The sequence below is a fragment of the Phyllostomus discolor genome, chromosome 4 (assembly GCF_004126475.2).
Source record: "Phyllostomus discolor isolate MPI-MPIP mPhyDis1 chromosome 4, mPhyDis1.pri.v3, whole genome shotgun sequence".
Taxonomy (NCBI): Eukaryota; Metazoa; Chordata; class Mammalia; order Chiroptera; family Phyllostomidae; genus Phyllostomus; species Phyllostomus discolor.
This window is the reverse complement of record NC_040906.2, coordinates 15,001,876-15,022,269: the sequence shown is the minus strand read 5'-3', so window position 1 is coordinate 15,022,269 and position 20,394 is coordinate 15,001,876. Positions and strand designations below refer to the sequence as shown.

Sequence of the window (20,394 nt, the reverse complement as noted above, 5' to 3'; positions counted from 1 at the left end):
TAAGGATTTCAGCTTTTACAGGTTACAAAGAGAGGGGTGACATGAACTAATTTCCATTTTAAATGATCACTTTGACTAGTGTGTTTAAAACAGACCACAGAGAAACAAGAACAGAAATACAGAGATTAGAAGGAAAGCAACAACCCAGGCAAGAGATGATAGTAGTAGCATAGTCCAAAGTAGTGGTGGCAAAAAGGGGTCAGACTCTGGATGTATTGCGAACAGCTGAAATGGTCTGCTGACATTAGATGCAGGGGTGCAGGAGAAAGAAAAGAGGTCAGAAATACACCATATTTCTAGAGCTGTCGTTATTGAGACAGGGAAGGAGGTTTTTACAGGGCATATTAAATACTTTTAGATATTTTAAGTTCTTCAAATGAAGAGTTCATAACTCTTCATATTTGAGAATATATTATCAATATATTGAAATGCCATATAATAATTAAAAACCAGGCAATTTTAAAAAATAGGCATTTCAGCAAACTGACCAAACTAATCTACAGCAAGAAGGGAAAGAAAATAAACATGGGAAATTACAATGAGGAAGAAGATATATGGAATGTTCCTTCAGCCAAAAACTAACAGTGTGTTTAAAGGACTGTCTGAAAGAAAATTACTACCAAAGCAACGAAGGCAAGGCCTTTGAGGAGACAACTGCAGCACTGCAACTGCAGTCCCACAGAACTGGGCGGCCTTCCTCACTTGCCAACTCCTGGGCCACTGTTCAGCCTAGCTGCCTGGTGTGCCCACATCCCGTGAGCAATGTCACTTCATGCACCAGCGCACACCCCCCAACTGGACACCCGACATTTGGGTGCTGCACAACTGCAGTGCCTGACTGATGCTGCTGGCACAATGCAGCAGCTACCACTTTGATGTGGTCTTTTTTTTTTTAAATCTTTACATTGAGGACATTGTTTCATTGTTTTAGACAGAAAAGGAGAGAGGAAGGGAGAGAAACGCTGATTGGTTGCCTCCTGTACAGGTCTGTATCAGAGGTGAACCTGTAACCGAGGTATATGCCCTGACTGGGAACAGAACCTGCAACCTTTTGGTAACGGGACAACACACTGGGTGAGCCGCACAGGCCAGGGCTTGATGTGGTGTTCTTTCCTCCTGTGGACATTTCTATCAGAAGCAACTGAAATTTGCCCATCAAAAGAAATTTGGCTGGTACTCCCACAATTAAATGAAATAACAATAGAAAACTCTGCTTTTCTCTCTGACTTGAACAAATTTTGTTCGGAAGGTACACTGGAAGAAAGGGAAGGATGGCTGTCTATCATATTATGGAGGTGGCCAAAAAGTTTGTTTAGTTTTTTTCTGTATGATAGCTCTAGCAGTGATTAGTTGTCTTTAACTTCATTCAAAATAATTTTGTTAGACTATATTGTGACAGCTGCCACCATCAGTGTGCATTAAAAAAAAACTTACCAAAATTGGTGAGTTTTTTGTGCAGCCATTTTAATACTGAAGATGGAAGAAAATACGCAACATTTTTAGCATGTTCTGCTTTACTATTTCAAGAAAGGTAAAAACACAACTGAAATGCAAAAAAAAAAAAAAAAGATTTGTGCAGTGTATGGAGAAATTGCTGTGACTGATTAAACATGTCAAAATGGGTTTGCAAAGTTTCTTGGTACTATTGACATTCTGGCCAAACAATTCTTTGCTGTAGGGCTGTCTTACACATTGGAAGATGTTTGGCAGCACCCCTCACCTCTACCCACTAGAAGTCAATAGCAGGAGATAGCTGACATGCTAGAAATATCCAAATCAATAAAGTTATTGGTAAAAATAAAAAAATGTCTTTTATTTAATGGAAAAAAACTAAACGAACACTCTGGCTCACATAGCCAAATACTAACTTCTGATGGGCTCTCTAGCTTTTACAAGAAGATACACTATATTTGTAAGACCTGGACTTTTTCTTTAAAAAATAACTTGTCCACTGGAGGGAAAAGGGCTGAAGAAATCATGAAGTTAAGATATGTCACAGATTAAGGCAGAAAACTGTACTTGAACAATGATAAAAAAAAAAAAGAGAGAAAAGAAATGTCACAGATTAGTGTCCACATTCCACATCACTATTAGAAATTCTAGCCAAAAATACTAGAATGTTTAAGTGGAAGAGACCTCCATGAACACTATCATTTTGAACAACCTAAGAAAAATAGACATATATGGAAGCCAGGAAATGGAGAACAAATATATGGGTGTTGAGTATTTCTAAAAAGAGTTCCAGCACAAATGGAAGAAAAGCAGTATTTAGAGAATAATTTCCTTAAAGAAAACACTGAATTTTCAGATGAAAAAGCTCTATCGTATTAAAAGCAAAATTAACAAAAAGTGTCTATACCCAGATGTACTAGTGAAACTGTGAATTAACAATAAATAAGGAAGATTTTCAGGAAGAAATAGATTACCCACAAAATCAGGTTTCTCCCAAGTGACACAGAGTAACAAGACACAATGAAACAGTATATACAATAATATTTTGAGCAACAGTGACTGAATGATTATATATTAAGTCATTTATGAAAGTCACAGAAATAATTCTAACTGATATGGAGCTGTGAAGAATTCCACTGCCTTTGAAAAACTGTATTCAGAGATGTACTATCAATAACTGGAAGAGCCCTGACTGATGTGGCTTAGTTGGTTGGGTGTCATCCAGCAAAGCAACAGGTCGCCGGTTAAATTCCCAGTCAAGGCTCATGCCTGGGTTGCAGGTTTGGTTCCCAGTCAGGGCAGATGTGAGAGGCAACTCACCAAAGTTTCTCTCACTCTTTCTCCCTCCCTTTCCCTCTCTCTAAAAAAAGAAATAAATTCTTTAAAAAAACCCTGGAAGATTAAAATAGAACCTTTTGATATGATAAATGAACATGGAATTAATTAAATATAGAAAGTAAATTTGAGTAACTAATGTAAATATGGTTAAAATGCACTGCAGAATTTAAAAACAATTCAAATTTTGATCTATTTTGTAAAAATGCATTATTAAAAATGATTTTTCAATTCAACAAAATATGCAACTAAGAGGAACAAGTCTTTCCAGGGTAAAAAGAACAAGTATTCTCAAAGAACCTGACATTCCACACAGTGATAAAAAGAAACACACACATACCACCACCCTCTCAAAGAAGGGTAGATTCAAAATTAACTGTTTTCACTAAAGCATATGACAAAACATTTAAGTATGCCTTAGTTCTCAACCCACCAAGCATTTTATAAAAGATGACATTGAAAAAAGATATTTGTATTTATGTTTTTCCATGACATAGGAATAAAAGATAAGAATCAAAATTTCCATGAGAGTTTCAATTACTTCCCATAAAGAATTAAAAAGAAAAGGAGGTTTCTTGGAGACTACTTACGCTTTACAGATAATGGAGTGCTGAACCTCAAACTCCAAATTAGTAATAACAGGGCAAGTATATACTCTGGTGGCTGAAATATCTGGTAAATTTTCTTCTCCAGGAACAGGTTCGGTTTTCCAAGTTTTATTTAATTTTTCCATATCCTCTTTTAGCTGATCTAAGCACTGACTTAGAAATTCATGAGCATCCTAAGAAGGCATAATATCTTTAATTGGATCAAAACCTTTTTTGTCACAGTAACAGCTTATCAACACTGTGATTTATTAAAGCTAAGCACTTGAAAGTCAATACATTATATTAAAAAGGTCAAATTTACTCTAACAATTTACATACTTTGTGAATAAGAACAAACGGTGAATTATATATTCTCTACTATCAGTGAGATTAGTATGAATAAGTAATTGAATCACTTCTTGTTTTCTTTAAAGGTGATTTAAAAAAATAGCCTTTGTTAGCTAAAATAGCCCAAGTTGCTGCACTGATAGGCCACATGTGTATTATTAAAAGATGATAAAATACATAGAAGAGTCACACTGAACCTTACAAGAAATCCTCCGGTTTTTCAACCTGTGATGAACACAACATATGTATACGAATCTCACTTTAAAATAAGAATCAGATAACACACTAAAATCATTTCAAGTTCCCCTATGTCTAAAGTGGTTAAAAACTGTTGATACTCACATTCTGCATATAACCAGAAAATCTCTCTGCTGTAGCAGAAATGGCATTTTTAACCTTCTTGAGTAAATCTTTTTTGGTCTCTGAATTACAGGTATCTTTTTTAACAAGCAAGTGTGCAAAGCGTCTGGTAAAACAAAAGAGACCAGTTTCACATGTTTTATAAAACACTGAATAATATTATATTTTAAAGACTATTAACATGGCACATTAAATTTTAAGTGTCTAAGAGGGGGAGGGTAAGAATAGTATGGGAAATGTAGAAGCCAAAGAAACTTATGACACATGGACATGAACTAAAGGGGCGGAATGTGGATGGGAGGGGGTGTGCAAGGTGGAGGGGAGTGAAGGGAGGAAAATGGGACAATTGTAATAGCATAATCAATAAAACATATTAAAAATTTTTTTCAAGTATCTAAAACTCCATTATTCTATGATCAATAAGGTAAAAGGCTACTTAATAAGTATGTAACAGTTACCTGAGAAGTGCATTGGGTGGAATTTTCTTCCATGGGATACCTTGCTTAAGCAAGTCATTTGCAAATGATTGGAGTGAAAACAGAGATTGTAAAATAGCATTCATGTAGCAGGTATTTCCCAAGTTGGAGAAGCTGAAAACAAAAAAAATACTTTTGAAGACAACAGTAGTTCCTCAAGAATGTTCACTAGAGCTGGAGTTCTCCAGTAAAGCATGTTATCAGAATCACCTGGAGAGCTTATTAAAAGACATATTGCTGGGCTCCAACTTCAGAGTTTCTCATTCTGGACAAAGAAGGTGCAAAAATATGCATTTCTAATAGGATCTCAGTTGATGGTGATGCTGCTATGAGAACCACTGCATTATAACATTGTAACAATTTAGCTTTATCTCAAGGAATATCATGCACTTTCAAAGGAACACTAAAAAGGACTGGGGAGTATCCTGGCTGAAGTAGCTCAGTTGGTTGGGCATCGTCTGCGAACCTAGCTGCTGAGTATTTCTGGTGGGGTGCATGGCTGGGTCGTAGGTAAGGTCCCCTGGGGTGTGCATGGAAGGCAACCAATGGATGTTTCTCTCTCACACTTGCCCTCTCTTTCTTCCTCCCTTCCCCTCTCTAAAAAATAATTAATAACAAAATTAAAAATAAAGTAAAATTTAAAAATATACACCATATTTTTCAGACCATAAGACACACCTAGGTTTTAGAGGAAGAAAACAGGAAAAAAAATTTTGAAGCAAAAACTGTGGTAAAATACTTAATAACATAAATAACATAATATTTCACCAATATAAATGTAAACAGAACTCAACAGCAGCATTAACCATTATTCCTCCCAAACTGGGGGGGGGGGAGGGGGGTGCATCTTGTAGTCCAAAAAATACAGAATATACATAAAAAGGACTGGGGACTTATCCAAAGAGCTACTTGTTCTTAGAACCATTGGGTCACAGAATACAGGGTGTGGCAACAGTAGGTTTATAGTTGTGAGTACACAAAACAGTTTATTCTTGTATTATTATTTCTTAATCATTATACTATTTTCTATAGGAACAACTGTAAACCTACTTTTGCTCCACACTGTACATATTATGTTTATCTTTAATGGGTATTACACCATTATTTTTTTAAAGGTTTATTTTATTCTCTTTTGAGGACATGTTCATTGACTTTCAGAGAGGGGAGAGAGAGAGAAGCATGGATGTGAGAGAGAAACATCAGTTAGTTGCTTCTCGCACACGCCCCAATAGGGGACTGAACCTGTAACCTAGGTGGCTGCCCTGACCAGGAATTGAACCAGTGACCTTTCCTGTACAGGACAACTCTCCAAACAACACAGAGTCACACTGGCCAGGGCCAAAGTACCTATTTTTAAAAACTTTTATTTGGAGATATTCTCAAACTTTTAGAAAAGTTATACAAAAATAATATTCTTTACCTAGATTCACCAATCGTTAACCTTTTGCACTGTATGCTCTATCATTTCATACTGCTCTAATTTTCCACCAAACCATTTGAGAGTAAGTTGCAGAAATCATACCCCTTTAGCTCTAAATAGTTAAGGGTGCATTTCATAAAAACAAAAATATTTCCTTATATAATCAGAGTATAGCATTATAAAATGTAATGCTAATAAAATATTCTTATCTACTACACTTTCTTTAATCCAGTTTTGTCGAATAACCCAAAACAGCATTTTTTTCCCTCTCTAAATACAAGGTTCAGTCCAGGATAACAATGTATTTAGTTTTCATTTCTCTTTAGTTTGCTTTAATCTGGAATAATTCTTCAGCTTTCTCTTTCATGACAGACATTGGTGAATATAGTTCCCTCCCACCCCTGGTTTTTAATGGACTGTTCCTCATACTGGGTTTTCTATTTCGTCATGATGAGACTTCAACCAGTCTGGAAGAGTACATAGTAATGCATAGTGATACTGTGTCCTCGCAAGGATATCACATCCAGAAGCATGTGATGTGTGTGCTGATCACTGGTGACATCGATTTTGAACAGCCTTAAGAACTTCACGTCACACTATAAAGTATCAGGGTATGGAATTATCCTATCACCATAAACAATGAAAACAAAACAAAACGAAACACAAAAACGGGACAAAATGTTGGACAATGGGCAGCCCAGGACTGTGATCCTTAAAAGAAGGGAAACAGAGTCAGCTGTACTATTATGCCAGCTTTCAGCCTGTGAGGCAATTTGACAACTGCAGTCCAAGCAGAGATATCCAAACAGAACTCAGAAATCTTGAGTTGAAAGAAACTGGGAGTTTGAGAGGCTGAGATTGCTAAAACTTCAGGACCCAAAAGGAGGGAGATATGCAAAGAAGAGCTCCAGATATCTACACAGAAGACTGTTTGAGTGTTCAGCTAAATAGCAACCTGTGCATGCTTAGGGTGAAGCCCCATGACACCAGGCAGAAGAACTTCAAGAAAAAGAATGATTACTGGGGAGCTATTAGCCAATTTCCAGATCTCATGATGGACCTAAAATTGTTTGAGTTGCCACTAGTCAGAGGGAATCAAGAGACCTAGATGAATTCATAGGGTATTAGTAGAAACTCCCAAGGGTCCATGCTCTAGGGAAGGAATGAAATTAGCCTTCGAGTAAAGGCCCCTCTAGATTTGACCCCAAAGAGCTGAACTACAAGTCTTAAAACAACCAAATCTAATTGCAGACAGGGATATTAAAAGTTATAAATATGCTTCATGTGATCAAGAATGTGAAGGACGCCCTGGCTGGCATAGCTCAGTGAATTGAGTGCGGGCTGCGAACCAAAGTGTTGCAGGTTCGATTCCCAGTCAGGGTACGTGCCTTGGTTGCAGGCCATGACCCCCAGCAACCTCACATTGATGTTTCTCTCTCTCGTTATCTCCCTCCCTTCCCTCTCTAAAAATAAATAAATAAAATCTTAAAAAAAAAAAAATGTGAGGGAAAACATAAACACAATGAGGAAAAAAATGGAAGACGGTTAAAAGCCCCAAATTAAACTTCTGGAGATGAAAGCACAATATTTGAAATGAAACTTTTACCGAATGAGAGTAATAGCATATTAAACATCAAAGAAAGAAATACCAGTGAACTTTAAAACTCAGCAATATAAAATATCAAAAATGAAGTATCTGTTTTAATATAAAATTATATATTTTATATAATTAAAAATAAAGTACATTCATATGCTTTGTAAAATACTAAATATGTAATTATATTTTATATAATCTTTTAAATTCTTACATATTCTACTTTATTGGGTATCAGGACGGCAATCCCTGCTTTTTTATTGTTTCCATTAGACTGCTAAACCTCTCTTCTTTCCTTTATTTTAAAACTTTAAAATCACTGTTCTAGGATTATCTCTAGCACACAGTAAAGTTTAGTTTTGCTTTATGAGCAAATTTGAAAACATTTTTCTTTATTATATGAGTTAACCCAATCATATATATTTTTAAAGATTTTACTTATTTATTTTTTGAGAGGGGAAGGGAGGGAAAAAGAAGAGAGAGAGAAACATCAATGTGTGGTTGCCTCTCACATGGCCCCCACTGGGGACCTGATCTGCAACACAGGCATGTGCCCTGACTGGGAATTGAACCTGCAATGCTTTGGTTCGCAGCCGGCGCTCAATCCACTGAGCTACGCCAGCCAGGGCACATTTCTTGATATTACTGATATATCTGGACTCAACTCTCCCATTTTGTTACAATTTTACTTACCTATGTGGTGTGTTTTAGAAATATTTCTTTTCATTGTAAGAAATATTTGCATTTTTTAAATTTTAGTGGTTATATCTGTATTTATACTTTTCCTCCCTGTCTCTACTACAGTTTACTTTGTAATCGTGATAAAATATACATAACATAAAATCTACCATTTTAAGTGTGTAATTCAGTGGCATTAAGTATATTCATAATGTTGTGGAACCATCACCACATTCTATTTTCAGGCCCTTTTCATCTTCTCAAACAGAAACTCTGTCCCCATTAAGTAACACGTAAGTCCCCATTCCCCTCCCCCAACCTCTGGTAGCCTCTATTCTACTTCCTATCTCCACAAATTTGACCTCTAGATACCTCATACAAGTGAAATCATGTAGTATTTGTCCTTTTGTGTCTAGCTTGCTTCATTTAACATGACATCCTCAAGGTTCACCCATGCTATGGCATATGTCAGAAGTTTCTTCCTTTACAAATTTTTTAAAGTATTTTATTGATTACGCTATTATAGTTGTCCCATTTTTTCCCTCCCCTTCATACCTGTCTGGTACTCCTCTTCCCTCTAGCATTCTTCTCCCCTTAGTTTATGTCCATGGGTTGCACATACAAGTTCTTTGGCTTCTCCGTTTTCTATACTATTCTTAACCTCCCTGTCTATTTTGTACCTACCAATTATGCTTCTTATTCCCTGTACCTTTCCCCCACTCCCCACTGATAACCCTCCATGTGACCTCCATTTCTGTTAATCTGTTCCTGTTCTAGTAGTTTGCTTAGTATTTGTTTTTAGGTTCAGTTGTTGATAGTTGTGAGTTTGTTACCATTTTACATTCATAGTTTTCATCTTTTTCTTATATAAGTCCCTTTAGGGCTTGGTGATGATGAACTCCTTTAACTTGACCTTATCTGGGAAGCACTTTATCTGCCCTTCAATTCTAAATGATGGCTTTGCTGCATCAAGTAGTCTTGGATGTAGGTCCTCGATTTCATGACTTTGAATATTTCTTTCTAGCCCCTTCTGGCCTGCAAGTTTTCTTTTGAGAAATCAGCTGACAGTCTTATGAGAACTCTTTTGTAGGTTAACTCTCTTGCTGCTTCTAAGATTCTCTCATTTTTAAAAAAATTTTAATTGTTGTTCAAGTAGTTTTCTGTAGATTCTCTCATCTTTAATCTTGGGTAATTTAATTATGATGTGTCTTCCTGTGTTCCTCTTTGGGTACAACTTATTTGCAACTCTCTGAGCTTCCTGGACTTGTATATCTATTTCCTTCACCAGATTGGGGGAGTTTTCTTCCATTATTTTTTCAAGTACGTTTTCAATTTCTTGTTCTTCCTCTTTTCCTTCTGGAACCCCTATGATTTAGATGTTGGAACATTTAAAATTGTCCTGGAGATTCCTAAGCTTCTCTTCATTTTTTTTGAATTCTCGTTTCTTCATTCTGTTCTGGCTGAATGTTTATTTCTTCCTTCTGTTCCAAATCTTTGAGTCCCAGTTTCCTTACCTTCACTGTAGATTCCCTGTATATTATCCTTTATTTCACTCTGTATATGTATAGCCTTTACTTCCTCCTTTATTTTGTGACTATACGCAATCATTTTTGTGAACATCCTGATTGCCAGTGTTTTGAACTCTGGCATCAGATAGACTGACTATCTCCTCATCGCTTAGTTCTTTTTAACAGAGTTTTGATCTGTTCATTTGGGCCATATTTCTTGGTCTCAGTGCACCTGTTATGTTGTAAAGGGCAGGGCCTTAGATATTCACCAGGGAGGGGCAGCCCACTTCTCTGCCTTGTGGCCCTATATGTGGGGGGAGGGGTCAGAGAAGGAACAGTGCCGCTTGTTTGGCTCTCACCCTGCTTTCAGTCACTTCCCCTGCTTCCCACAAGCAGATTGTGCCCTTTCAGGTGCTGCCCTGGTGCTAATTCCTGGGTGGGCGGGCTTGTGTACATTCCAGGACCCTGTGGGTCCCTCCAATGGACTCTCCTGTGAGATGGGCGGTTTCTCCCACTGTAGCAACCCCCACAGATTTTTACAGCCAGAGGTTTTGGAGGCGTTCTTTTCCCACGCTGGAACCCTGAGTTGTGCGGTCCCCCCAGTTGTTCTTTCTGGTTTATCCCCAAGCGAATCTGCTGCCTTGCGGCACATCCTCTGTATCCCGCCTACCAGTCTGAATTAACGTTTCTTTTTTCACTCCTTGGTTGTTGGACTCCCATACAGTTCTATTTTCTGGCAGTTCTGATTGTTTTTTGTTTTTAAAATGGTTGTTATCCTTTTTTTTGGTTGTGCAAGGAAGTGAAGCATTACCTACACTTCCATCTATAATTTGTACTTTTCTGTAAGTGCCCTTAACTGTCATTTCTTAAGTCAATATTTAAAACAGACTATATTTTAAATGGCATACTTCGACTTACACCTATTACTTATGACATAGTTATATTATTCTTTCCCTTTTGTCTCTTTCCTTCCATTTTCTTTTAGTTACAATTGTACTCCCTTGTCAGATGATTTAATGTTTATATACCATCCTCTATGTGTCCCCACTATTGTTTTAGTCTTAGCTCTCCAGTTGAAGAGATGGAATGCTTGCCATTTATTTTTCATCAATAATGCCCTCATCACCTCTTGTCTGAATGAGCTTGTACTCTGTAGAGCCCTCAGGAACAGCGTATTTATACAGCATTCTGACTTTTTCCATTTTAGAACTTATTTTCTCCAGTTTGCATACAAAATCCATGTTCACCCCTTCTTTCATCAAGCTTCCTGAAAATGATGTTCTTTTATTATCTTTGAATAATAATGTTGAAAAGTCTGGAATCTATATTTCTTGCCCTTATCTTTAAAGTCTAATTAGTTGTACTAAGACATATCTTGATTGTTCAATTTTCCAGATACCTGGAGGGCTTTTTTAATTTATAGAGTCAGTAATTTTATTTCTAGAAAGTTTTCCTGGGTTATAGTTTTAAATACTAGCTCTGTTTCACTCTTTTGTTTTTTCTTCAGAACTCTAATTACACATAATTTAGACCTTCCTTGGCTGTTATCCAGTTCAAAAACTTTCTCTCTGACAGTTTACATTTTATCCCATTTTTCTCCCTTGATTATTGTTTTCTTCCAAGACTCTTATTAAATTTTCATTTGAACTTATTTTCCTCTTGGGGACCTTTAATTTAGACTTAATTTCTAATATGATGTTTTTCTTCTCCTCTGTGTTTCTGAGTTCAAGCAACTGTCATTTTCTTCCTGACTATCCATTTTAATTCTTAGTTGGAATTCCTAATTCATGGTGTTTTCATATCTTCAAATAATTCACATCTGAGTGTTATATAACAGTTTTCTTACAGTTCATGTTGGTTTGGGGTTAGCATTTTTATTGCCCTTAATTTTTTTAGTCATGTTTTCTAATTTTTCTCCCTTACAGTTTGGCATAGAAAGGGCCTTGTTTTTTTTTTTTTTTTTATATTCTTATTCACTTTGTGGATAGGGTTCCTAATTCAAGCACATCCTCTTCTGTTAGTTTAGTAAGATGCAATTTCTTTAATGGGTTGTGGTGGTGGTAGGAAAGAAGGGGTAAGAATGTCTTGTTTACCTTTTATTTCAGCACAATCCTTAATTTTCCTCCCATTTTTTTCTTTTGCTTCTAAACCGAGTCTTCAGATTTGGCTGATTCTTTCCCCTATCAGTAATGCTTCTCTGAGAATGTTACTTTTGATAACACTTACTTTCAAGCTCTTATCTGTAATGAGTGCTATGAACTACTAAGATCCAGACCTATATTCACCGTTATGGTACTTAGTATTTGAATTTCTCTTCCTTAAGAGCAATTTTTTTTCTTGTGCTTCATCTAAGTCAACTCTTACATGCCTTTTTTCATGGATTTCAGGTCTCTTAAGCATCTTGTCCCTGTCAGTACCTTACTTAAAACAGTAGGCAATGGGAATACTGATGGAATCTGGTTCGTTTCTTTATTTAGAAGGTAGATTATACATCGTTTTCAAGAAACTTGATGAAAGAAAGGATGAACACAGATTTCATGCCCATCTAAGCTTTTAAGTATGCAAGCTGGAGAAAAGAGGTGTGAAAAGAGGAAAACTGTATTTCTACAGATTAGTACAGATACTATGCAAAAATGGAGGAAATACAGAAGGTAGACCGGGAGACTGGAGCACCAAGGGTAACTCTTAAGGACATCAAAAGACTCTGAAGGAGGTGGATGACAGAGACCAGAAGCAGACTATATAATAAACAAAAGGAGGCTATAAAAGTGAGACAAATAAGGTCAAAGGTCTAGATCATAAAATGGGATGGATAAGACTCATAACAATTTGAGGCAGACCAATCAGAATGAAGAACAAAAGAAATTAAGAATTAATTGAAAGGTAAACATTTTAGAAGACAGAGCAGAAAAGAAGAGGCTCAGAGAAAAGAATAGTAAGCAAAGAAGAAAGTGAAATGTTTTCACTACAAATTTTATGCTGTTTTCTGTTAAGATAACAAGTATATAAACTACTATGGATAAGCCAAATTGGCAAACACCACTCATTCAAGTAAAAAAAAAAATTATCTTAAAGCTGGTAGAAAAACAGAGTAATTTAAGTAAAATTAGAAACAAACAAGCCAATAGGTTAACGGAAGGAATTTGGTAAGTGTAATCAAAGATCTTCGCCTGACTGGTGTGGCCTAGTTGTTTGGGCATCGTCCTACAAAAATAAAGGTTGCTGGTTCCATTCCCAGTCAGGGCACACACCTCTGTTGCAGGTCTGGTCTCTAGTAAGGGCGTATGTAAGAGGCAACCAATAGATGCTTCTCTCCCTCCCTTTCCCTGTCTCTAAAAATAAATAAAATCTTTAAAAAAAATTCCAAGTGCCTTCCTTTGTCTTAACAATTCTACTTCCAAGAATATATACTATAGGGAAATTCCAACAAATATTAAAAACATGAATATAAAAATGTTCATTCTAGTCTTGATTATAGTGGAAAAAAGAAAAATCTAAATGCATACTAGCATGGTTGAAGGTTATATATTAATAATATGAGGACGTTCATGATTAATGTGCAGTGGAAAAAATGAGGGAACAGAGAAGTAACACAGCACAGTGTTTAAGGATGCAAGTGGAGTCCAACCGCCTAGATTAACTACTGCTGTACTGCTGACTATGTATCACCTTGAGCAAGTTAATTAACTTCTCCAAGGCTTAGGTACTTAATCTATAAAAGCAGGCTTTTAATACATCTAACTTACTGAGCTGTTGCAATGATTTAAAGAAAAAAAATCCATTTAAAAACTTAGCACAGAGCCCTGGCTAGTGTGGCTCAGTGGATTGAGTGCAAGCCTGTGAACCAAGAGGTTGCTGGTTCAATTCCCAGTGAGGGTGCATGCCTGGGTTGAAGGCCAGGTCCCTGGTTGAAGGTGTGAGAGAGGCAACTGATGAATGTTTCTCTCCCTCTCTTTCTCCCCTCTCCCCCTCTCTAAAAATAAATAGATAGATAGATAGATAGATAAAATCTTAAAGAATGCGATGTCTGGCTACCCCGTGAAGTAATCTAAAAATTGTGCGGCCAGACTTCACATTAAACTCCCCCCCAAAAACTCTGCACAAGTATCTGGCACATAATAAGCACTTTAGGTAAGATAATATTATTATTATACTATGGTCTTATTTTTGTGTTGAATAAAAATATATGAATGAAGGGATTGGGAGGATACAAATAAAACTTAATACTGAATTATCTCCAAAGTAGGAAGAAATATATGGGATTGGAGGGTTAGATTTTCTGCTTTATGATGAATATGTTATATGTATATATATTCAAAGTTCAAATATTTGACTAAATAATGAACTTACTTATAGATGTGATAAATCTTTAATAAATGAGCAAATATTTTATAACTATACTTAATGACTCCTTTTATCATTATTTTTTATACCAATCAAAACATACTTCAGTTGAATCACTTTATAAAAAGAAAGCAAAATAAAGAAATTTACCTACCCCTGAAGTTGCTGTTGGTGAGAGGAAAGGGGTACTCTTGGTTTGTTCCAGCCAGTATAATCTTGATTACACCTCAGTTTTTTAACAGAAAGCGGAGCTGGCTGAGGAAGAAATCCCAAACTTCTTTTGGCAGAGGGAATTTGGCTTGAAACATTAGTCCTTTAAAAAAAAAAAAAGAAAATGAAGAAGCAAAATAATTTTAAATGCTGCTTTTTTCCTCTAGTAGATTCAGAGAAGTGAATGTCTAAGGAAAAAAAATCTAAATTTGGGGAAACATCAGTAATAATGATCAATTAAGGAAAAATTCCACAAGTTCAAGTCTGTTGACAGACTGAAGAGGCAGATAATATTGTACCTACTTAACCTACAATCAAAATGATCCAAGTAAATGGCTTGAGAAAAACTATAGATATAGTTTTACTTTTGATTCACTTTTATCTACTTTAAGACTATCATGCATTAGTTTACCTAGCCTTAAAAAAAACCTGGGCAGTTAACTTTTTCCACTATTACAAAAAAATAACACAACCAATATTACACCTAGTCTCTTTTGAAAACTTCCTCCAGTTTATATGCTAAGAAGTGAAAATGTTAGAAGTATTTTTTATTTTCCTAAGATAGTGTGATTTTTTTCCAAAAATCCACCAATAGTGAATTTCCATTTCTTCACATGGTCTCCCATTATATTATTACCAATCTAATGAGTAAAACATGATCTCATCGTTATTTTATTTTCCTGATTACTACTGAAATAAAAAATGTTTTTATAATATAATTGTTTACTCTTCTCTGAATTGCTTTTTGTATGCCCGTGGGTTTTATATTGGATTCTAAAAGATTTGTGATTTACTACACAGTCTACATTCTAATCCTTTGTCTATTAAATATTTTAAGTTTCTGAATAGTCAAATTTATTATTTTTCTTTTATAGTTTCAATTTTTGTGTCTTAAGAATCATTCTGTAGCATAAGTTCACAGAAATATTTTCCTATGTTCTCTTTAAAATTTTAAAACCTGTTTTCCCTCCTATTTAGGTCTTTAATCTGCTTGGATGCTTATTCTTTGTTATGTTGTGAAGCAGGAACATGATTTACATTTTTATAAGAGAAAACTGTCTCCAAACAATTGACTATCTGGCTAGACAATCTAGTAGCAAATGTATGGTTTTGTTACTTTAAAAATATTGTGAAACAGAATATTTATACAAAAAAAATGTATAAAAATCAAACATGTACCACTGTGGTGCAGGATGTCAGTAGTGAGGGAAGTTGCATATGTGTTTTATAAAAACTGCACTTTCCGCTCAATTTTGCTGTGAACCTACAACTGTTCTAAAAAACAAGGTTTATTAATTTTTAAAAAAGTAAAATGTAGAGCTTAACAAATTTTTATAAGGCAAATACCTGTGTAATAATCACTAATGTCAAAAAGCCCCAAATGCCTCTTCCCAAACACAGCCCTGTTCCTCTACCCTAAAAGATATCATTGGTTTTCTCAGTTTCATTCCTTTCAGTGAATGCACTCCTAAATACTGCAGTTTGGACAATGCAGGGTATATTTATTTCCATCTTCTTGCTCTCAACCTATCTGCATCTTTTTATTGCAGTTGTTTCTTTAACATTAGCAAATAGATTATTATCCTTCCTTTAAAATCCAGGCTATCTTTCTCTTTAAAACATTTAGTATTTTTTACATATAATACCATTACTGATTTGTGTTAATAACTGTTTAAAAATCTTTGTCTACTAATTCTGTCATCTTTGTAATTTCTGCCTCAGTACTTGTGAATTTTATCTTGTTGCATGATGGGTATTTTAGACTTCTATAAACATTCTTGAATTTTATTCCGGGATGTGGTTAGGTTACCTAGAAACAGTTTGATATAAAAGCAAGAAACAGTCTTGCTTTTAAGGTTTGTTATGTGGAACCAGAGCAACAATTGGTCTAGGGATTGTTTTCCTCACTAATGTGGCAAGACCTTTCTTAGCATTCAAACTGCTTTTCGGAATGGGAACTATGCCTGGCTTTATGTGAACTCCCTAGTATTATTCCCTTAGATTTTTTAGATGGTTCTTTCCCTAGGCTTGGCTAGTTTTCTCACCAGCATATGCTGATTGTCACTCAACTGAATACTCAAGCTGGACCTGGTGCAGATCTCTGCAACTGTTTCTCTGTGCAGCTTTCCCCTCTGGCACCCTGTGAATTCTCGTCTCCCTCGACTCCTAGCTCCATTTCCTGAACTAAGGAAGAGCCCAAGGTTTTGCGTGGTTCCTCCCCTGTGTGGCAGTCTGAGAACTTTCTCTAAGAAGAAAGCTCATAGAAGGGGCAGTCATAAGGCTAATTTCATTCGTTTCCCATCTCTCAGGGATCAATGTCCCCTTCACTGCCTCATTTCCAATGTCCTAAGATCCACTGTTTCAAATGATATGTTCAGGTTCTTAGTTGTTTCACGGAGGTGGTCAATCTGGTCCCTGTTATTCCCTCTTGGCCATAAGAGGAAGTCATCTTTAACCTTCTAATACATCTAACTTGTTGTGGCCTCCTCTCAAACAAGAAAAGGAAGTTTAAACCTTTTAATTTTCCTATATTCTTCCTCACTCCTGAATTTCTTCTTATTGTCTCATACTTTATCATTATTTTTTTTATTTTAATACTACCACAACCTCATTTTATAAAAACTACCAAAATGTATTTGATGCACGGAATAACCCTGGAAGAATAATAATAAAGCAGTTGCCTTGGAAAGAGGAAATGCACAACTAGGAGTTAACAAACAAAGGGGGATTTACTTTCCACTCTATGCACCCTGTCACTTTTGAAGTTTCTACCATAAGCATTTATTATACAAAAAAGTTTTTTAAGTATTTAGATGAAAACATTCACTTTAAAAATTATTTTGTGCACTGCTATTTCTTACTTACACTCTTTTTTTCTGATGAATAAATTATCTTTGTATTATCCAAAAACAGCATTATTTGTCTGCATTCTTCAATAACAATTTAGCTGGGTATAGAATTATTTGATGCTATTACTTCATGTCTTCTGTCCCTACTGTTGCTAATGTCAGTCTGCTTTACCACTATAGATGACAAATTCTCCTGATAGCCTTAAAAACTTCTTTACCTATCATATCCCACAATGTGGATTTTTAAAAAATATATATTTGCTGTTTGGCATATGTTGAGGTGGCTTTTCCATGTGTAGACTTTTACCATTTTCATCTATTATTTCTTAGACAAATTCCTTGCTTTAATTCTCCTTAGTCTTGTTTCCTCAAAATGCTACAAGGACATGGAGGGTAGACCAAGAAACCCAATGTAAATCTCTTAATTTCATTTACATTCATCATCTCTTCTATGCTGTGTTCCATGATCATGCCTGCTTGACCTGCTTAGTAGCTGCCTTAGTCTGGACCTCTAAATCTGCATGGGACTTTATGTTAGGGGTTCAGAATTCTTGTCCCTGTGCAGATAACATTAAAGCAGACACCATTCACTGCAATTCTCATTTCTGTGTATTTCCTCTCTGCTCAGGGAACATCAGGCAAGCAGCACATTTACGGTTTTGCCCTGATTTATTAGCACAGAGAGCAGTTCTAGACACTCACCTTCATGTAGCTTCACATAAGAAACCAGTTCTAATCTGGGGACAAGCTCAGTCCCCAATCTCATGCTAGTTCTGAAGACCCAGCCCCAGATACGTGACTCCTGTCTATGTTTTCCATGTGCCTTATGGAGTCAGTCTCTACTCAGTATTAGTTTTCTCACTGATCTTGAAATTTTCACCCTATCTTTGAGTGTAGCTTTGCATTAAAAGAAAATTTTAATGCAACGAATACGCTCATTCTATTATTCTGAGAAGAAATTTGTATTGTATTTAATACATCATTTGTAAACCAAATTTAGGCATTTAAAAAACCCCTCAGATTTCTTTAAAACCCTTCTAATAAACAGAAATAAGCCAAACTTCCTCTGTCTTAAATTCAAGTAACTTAGTTACCACTGCAGTCATAAAGTGCATGAACAGATACCACCCAAGGCCTTATATACCTGTATATTAACAAATTCTTTACCTCACACCTTAACCACTTTATACAAATAATCAAGATGTTTTTTACCACTTTGATTTAAATTCTAGTAAAAAACAAAATATGACTTAACATGTCATTCATTATATACCTTATTTATTATATACCACCATTACCCTCACTTTATACATTTACCACCGCTCCTCCGTGCTGTACTCTGTAATCATGCCTTCTTGACAAGTGCTTACCAGTTGTCTGGTATATTTATATTTATATTACATATTTGTACCCAATAGATCCTAAAAAACTCAATCTATAGACTTGGCAATTAAATTTCTGACTAGCCTTTTCCTCTAATGTGAAACTTGTTTTTTAAAAAAGAAAATGTCTTAGCTTTTGACAAGCAGCTTAAAAAAAATACAGGTGACAAAGGCAATTTGTTGAGATCTGAATATTTAGGATGATGAAGAATAAATACACTGGTCTAGAATCTGGTCATATTGCCCCTCACAACCTGGGGGCTCAGTACAAATCTTTCTAAAACTCAGTTTATTCATTCCTTGAAAAACATAAAAAAGAAGAGCTTGAACTAAAATATTTGTAGAGTACTTTATAATTAAAATGCCATTAGTCTATGATTCTCATCAATTTTGTTATTTTAAAACAGGTATTCACTTAGAGTACAGTTAAAGATGCGATAAGCCTTAACAACGTAGATGGAACATCTTACAAAGCTGATGTGGAAGAGAGAGAAGGAAGGTTGTTTACGCAGTCTACTCCATCATTCAAAATTCCGAAGAAGAGCTCTTCACAGGGCATACAACCAATGCATACCTGTCAAGATTAGTGCTGCCAGAAGAGTAGTCCTTGGATGCAGATCTGCTACCATAAAAGGATGATGACTGCAAAGGTAAAAGCCCTATAAACGAACAAACACAGGAACAACTTAATTCCTAACCAATCACTAAATCACAATTTATAATAAAATTAAAATTATACATTAGGCCTGTTTATACTTAACTATTTTCTCCCCTTCTTTTCATTAGTTATATAAAGGTTAAAAGATCAAAGACTATGGAAAAGTTACAATAGCAAAGAATACTTTCCTGCCCTACAAGCTCCAAAAATTTCGCTTCTAATTTCTAACCATTTTTTACAACCTAGTTTTTCTGATTTCCTCTGTAACAGTCACTATTGTTTCTACTATTTCCTTACTTATTCATTTTTAATAGTATCAGTTGATTCCCTATTAGGAAAAATTAGCAATTTCCCTACTCTTGTTTACTTCCAACCAAATTTTAGTTGTGTTACTTTAGTTCTAGTTACAGTTAACTCTGTAACTTTAACATTCTTAAAGCTTTTACATTTTGTTCCGTGAACCTTATCACTTGACCACTTCCTTCTCTCTCCTCTTCCATATCAACTTTTGTAAGATATACCTTAACTTCAACATTGTTAAGGCTTACTACATCTTTAAGTATTGTTTTCTACCTACTGGCTTATTATAAAAGTTGAAAACCATTAAGTGGGGTTTACATATGTTTTATTTTTCAAAAATAAGAATTATATTGGAGATACTTCTTTCTGTAGGAGTTTAATATCACAACTCTGAACTGCTCAAAGATTATTCTTAGAATCCTGATCAACTGAATTCTCTTAAACTCCCAATTTATCAAAATGATGCCATATTTTAGTTTGCTTCAACTTAATCTCAAGCTGACATAATATTCAGATCAATAGCTGAATCTCTAAGTAGTTCAGAATATCAGGAAGATTGGTTAAGTGTAAGAAATGCTGACAAAAATTCATGGGACAGTCTAACTTTTAGATTTTGTAAAAACAGGGTACAGATGAGATTAAGTAATTCTTTAGGCAATAATTTCAAGATCTTCTGGAACTTTTAATAAGTGACAACACTGATGAACTTTAATTTCAACCACTTTAACTCCCTGGATTCATTCTAAGGTACAGGTACTTTGACAATAAAAGAGCTTAATTCTAGGCAGTTAAATAGGAAAGGTGGTAAAGTCTAGATTCTTTGTAAACAGAATAAAAGTTCCTTTATATTTCTAGTACTTTAAAAGTATTTTAGCAGAGTACTGGATACAAGC

At 35.4% G+C, this 20,394-nt stretch overlaps 1 protein-coding gene across 6 annotated transcripts in view; it reads right to left on the bottom strand.

The window, feature by feature from the left end:
• The window catches only part of USP37 (ubiquitin specific peptidase 37), an 82,351-nt gene that overhangs the window by 36,328 nt on the left and 25,629 nt on the right, over positions 1–20,394 (bottom strand). For all 6 annotated transcript variants that reach the window (XM_028509220.2, XM_036022860.1, XM_036022857.1 and 3 more), the window contains 5 exons: positions 19,118–19,202; positions 14,257–14,415; positions 4,541–4,672; positions 4,065–4,188; positions 3,378–3,568 (listed from right to left, as the gene is read on the bottom strand). In XM_028509220.2, coding sequence (XP_028365021.1) covers positions 3,378–3,568; positions 4,065–4,188; positions 4,541–4,672; positions 14,257–14,415; positions 19,118–19,202 — 691 coding nt within the window. The remainder of the gene's footprint in view (positions 1–3,377; positions 3,569–4,064; positions 4,189–4,540; positions 4,673–14,256; positions 14,416–19,117; positions 19,203–20,394) is intronic.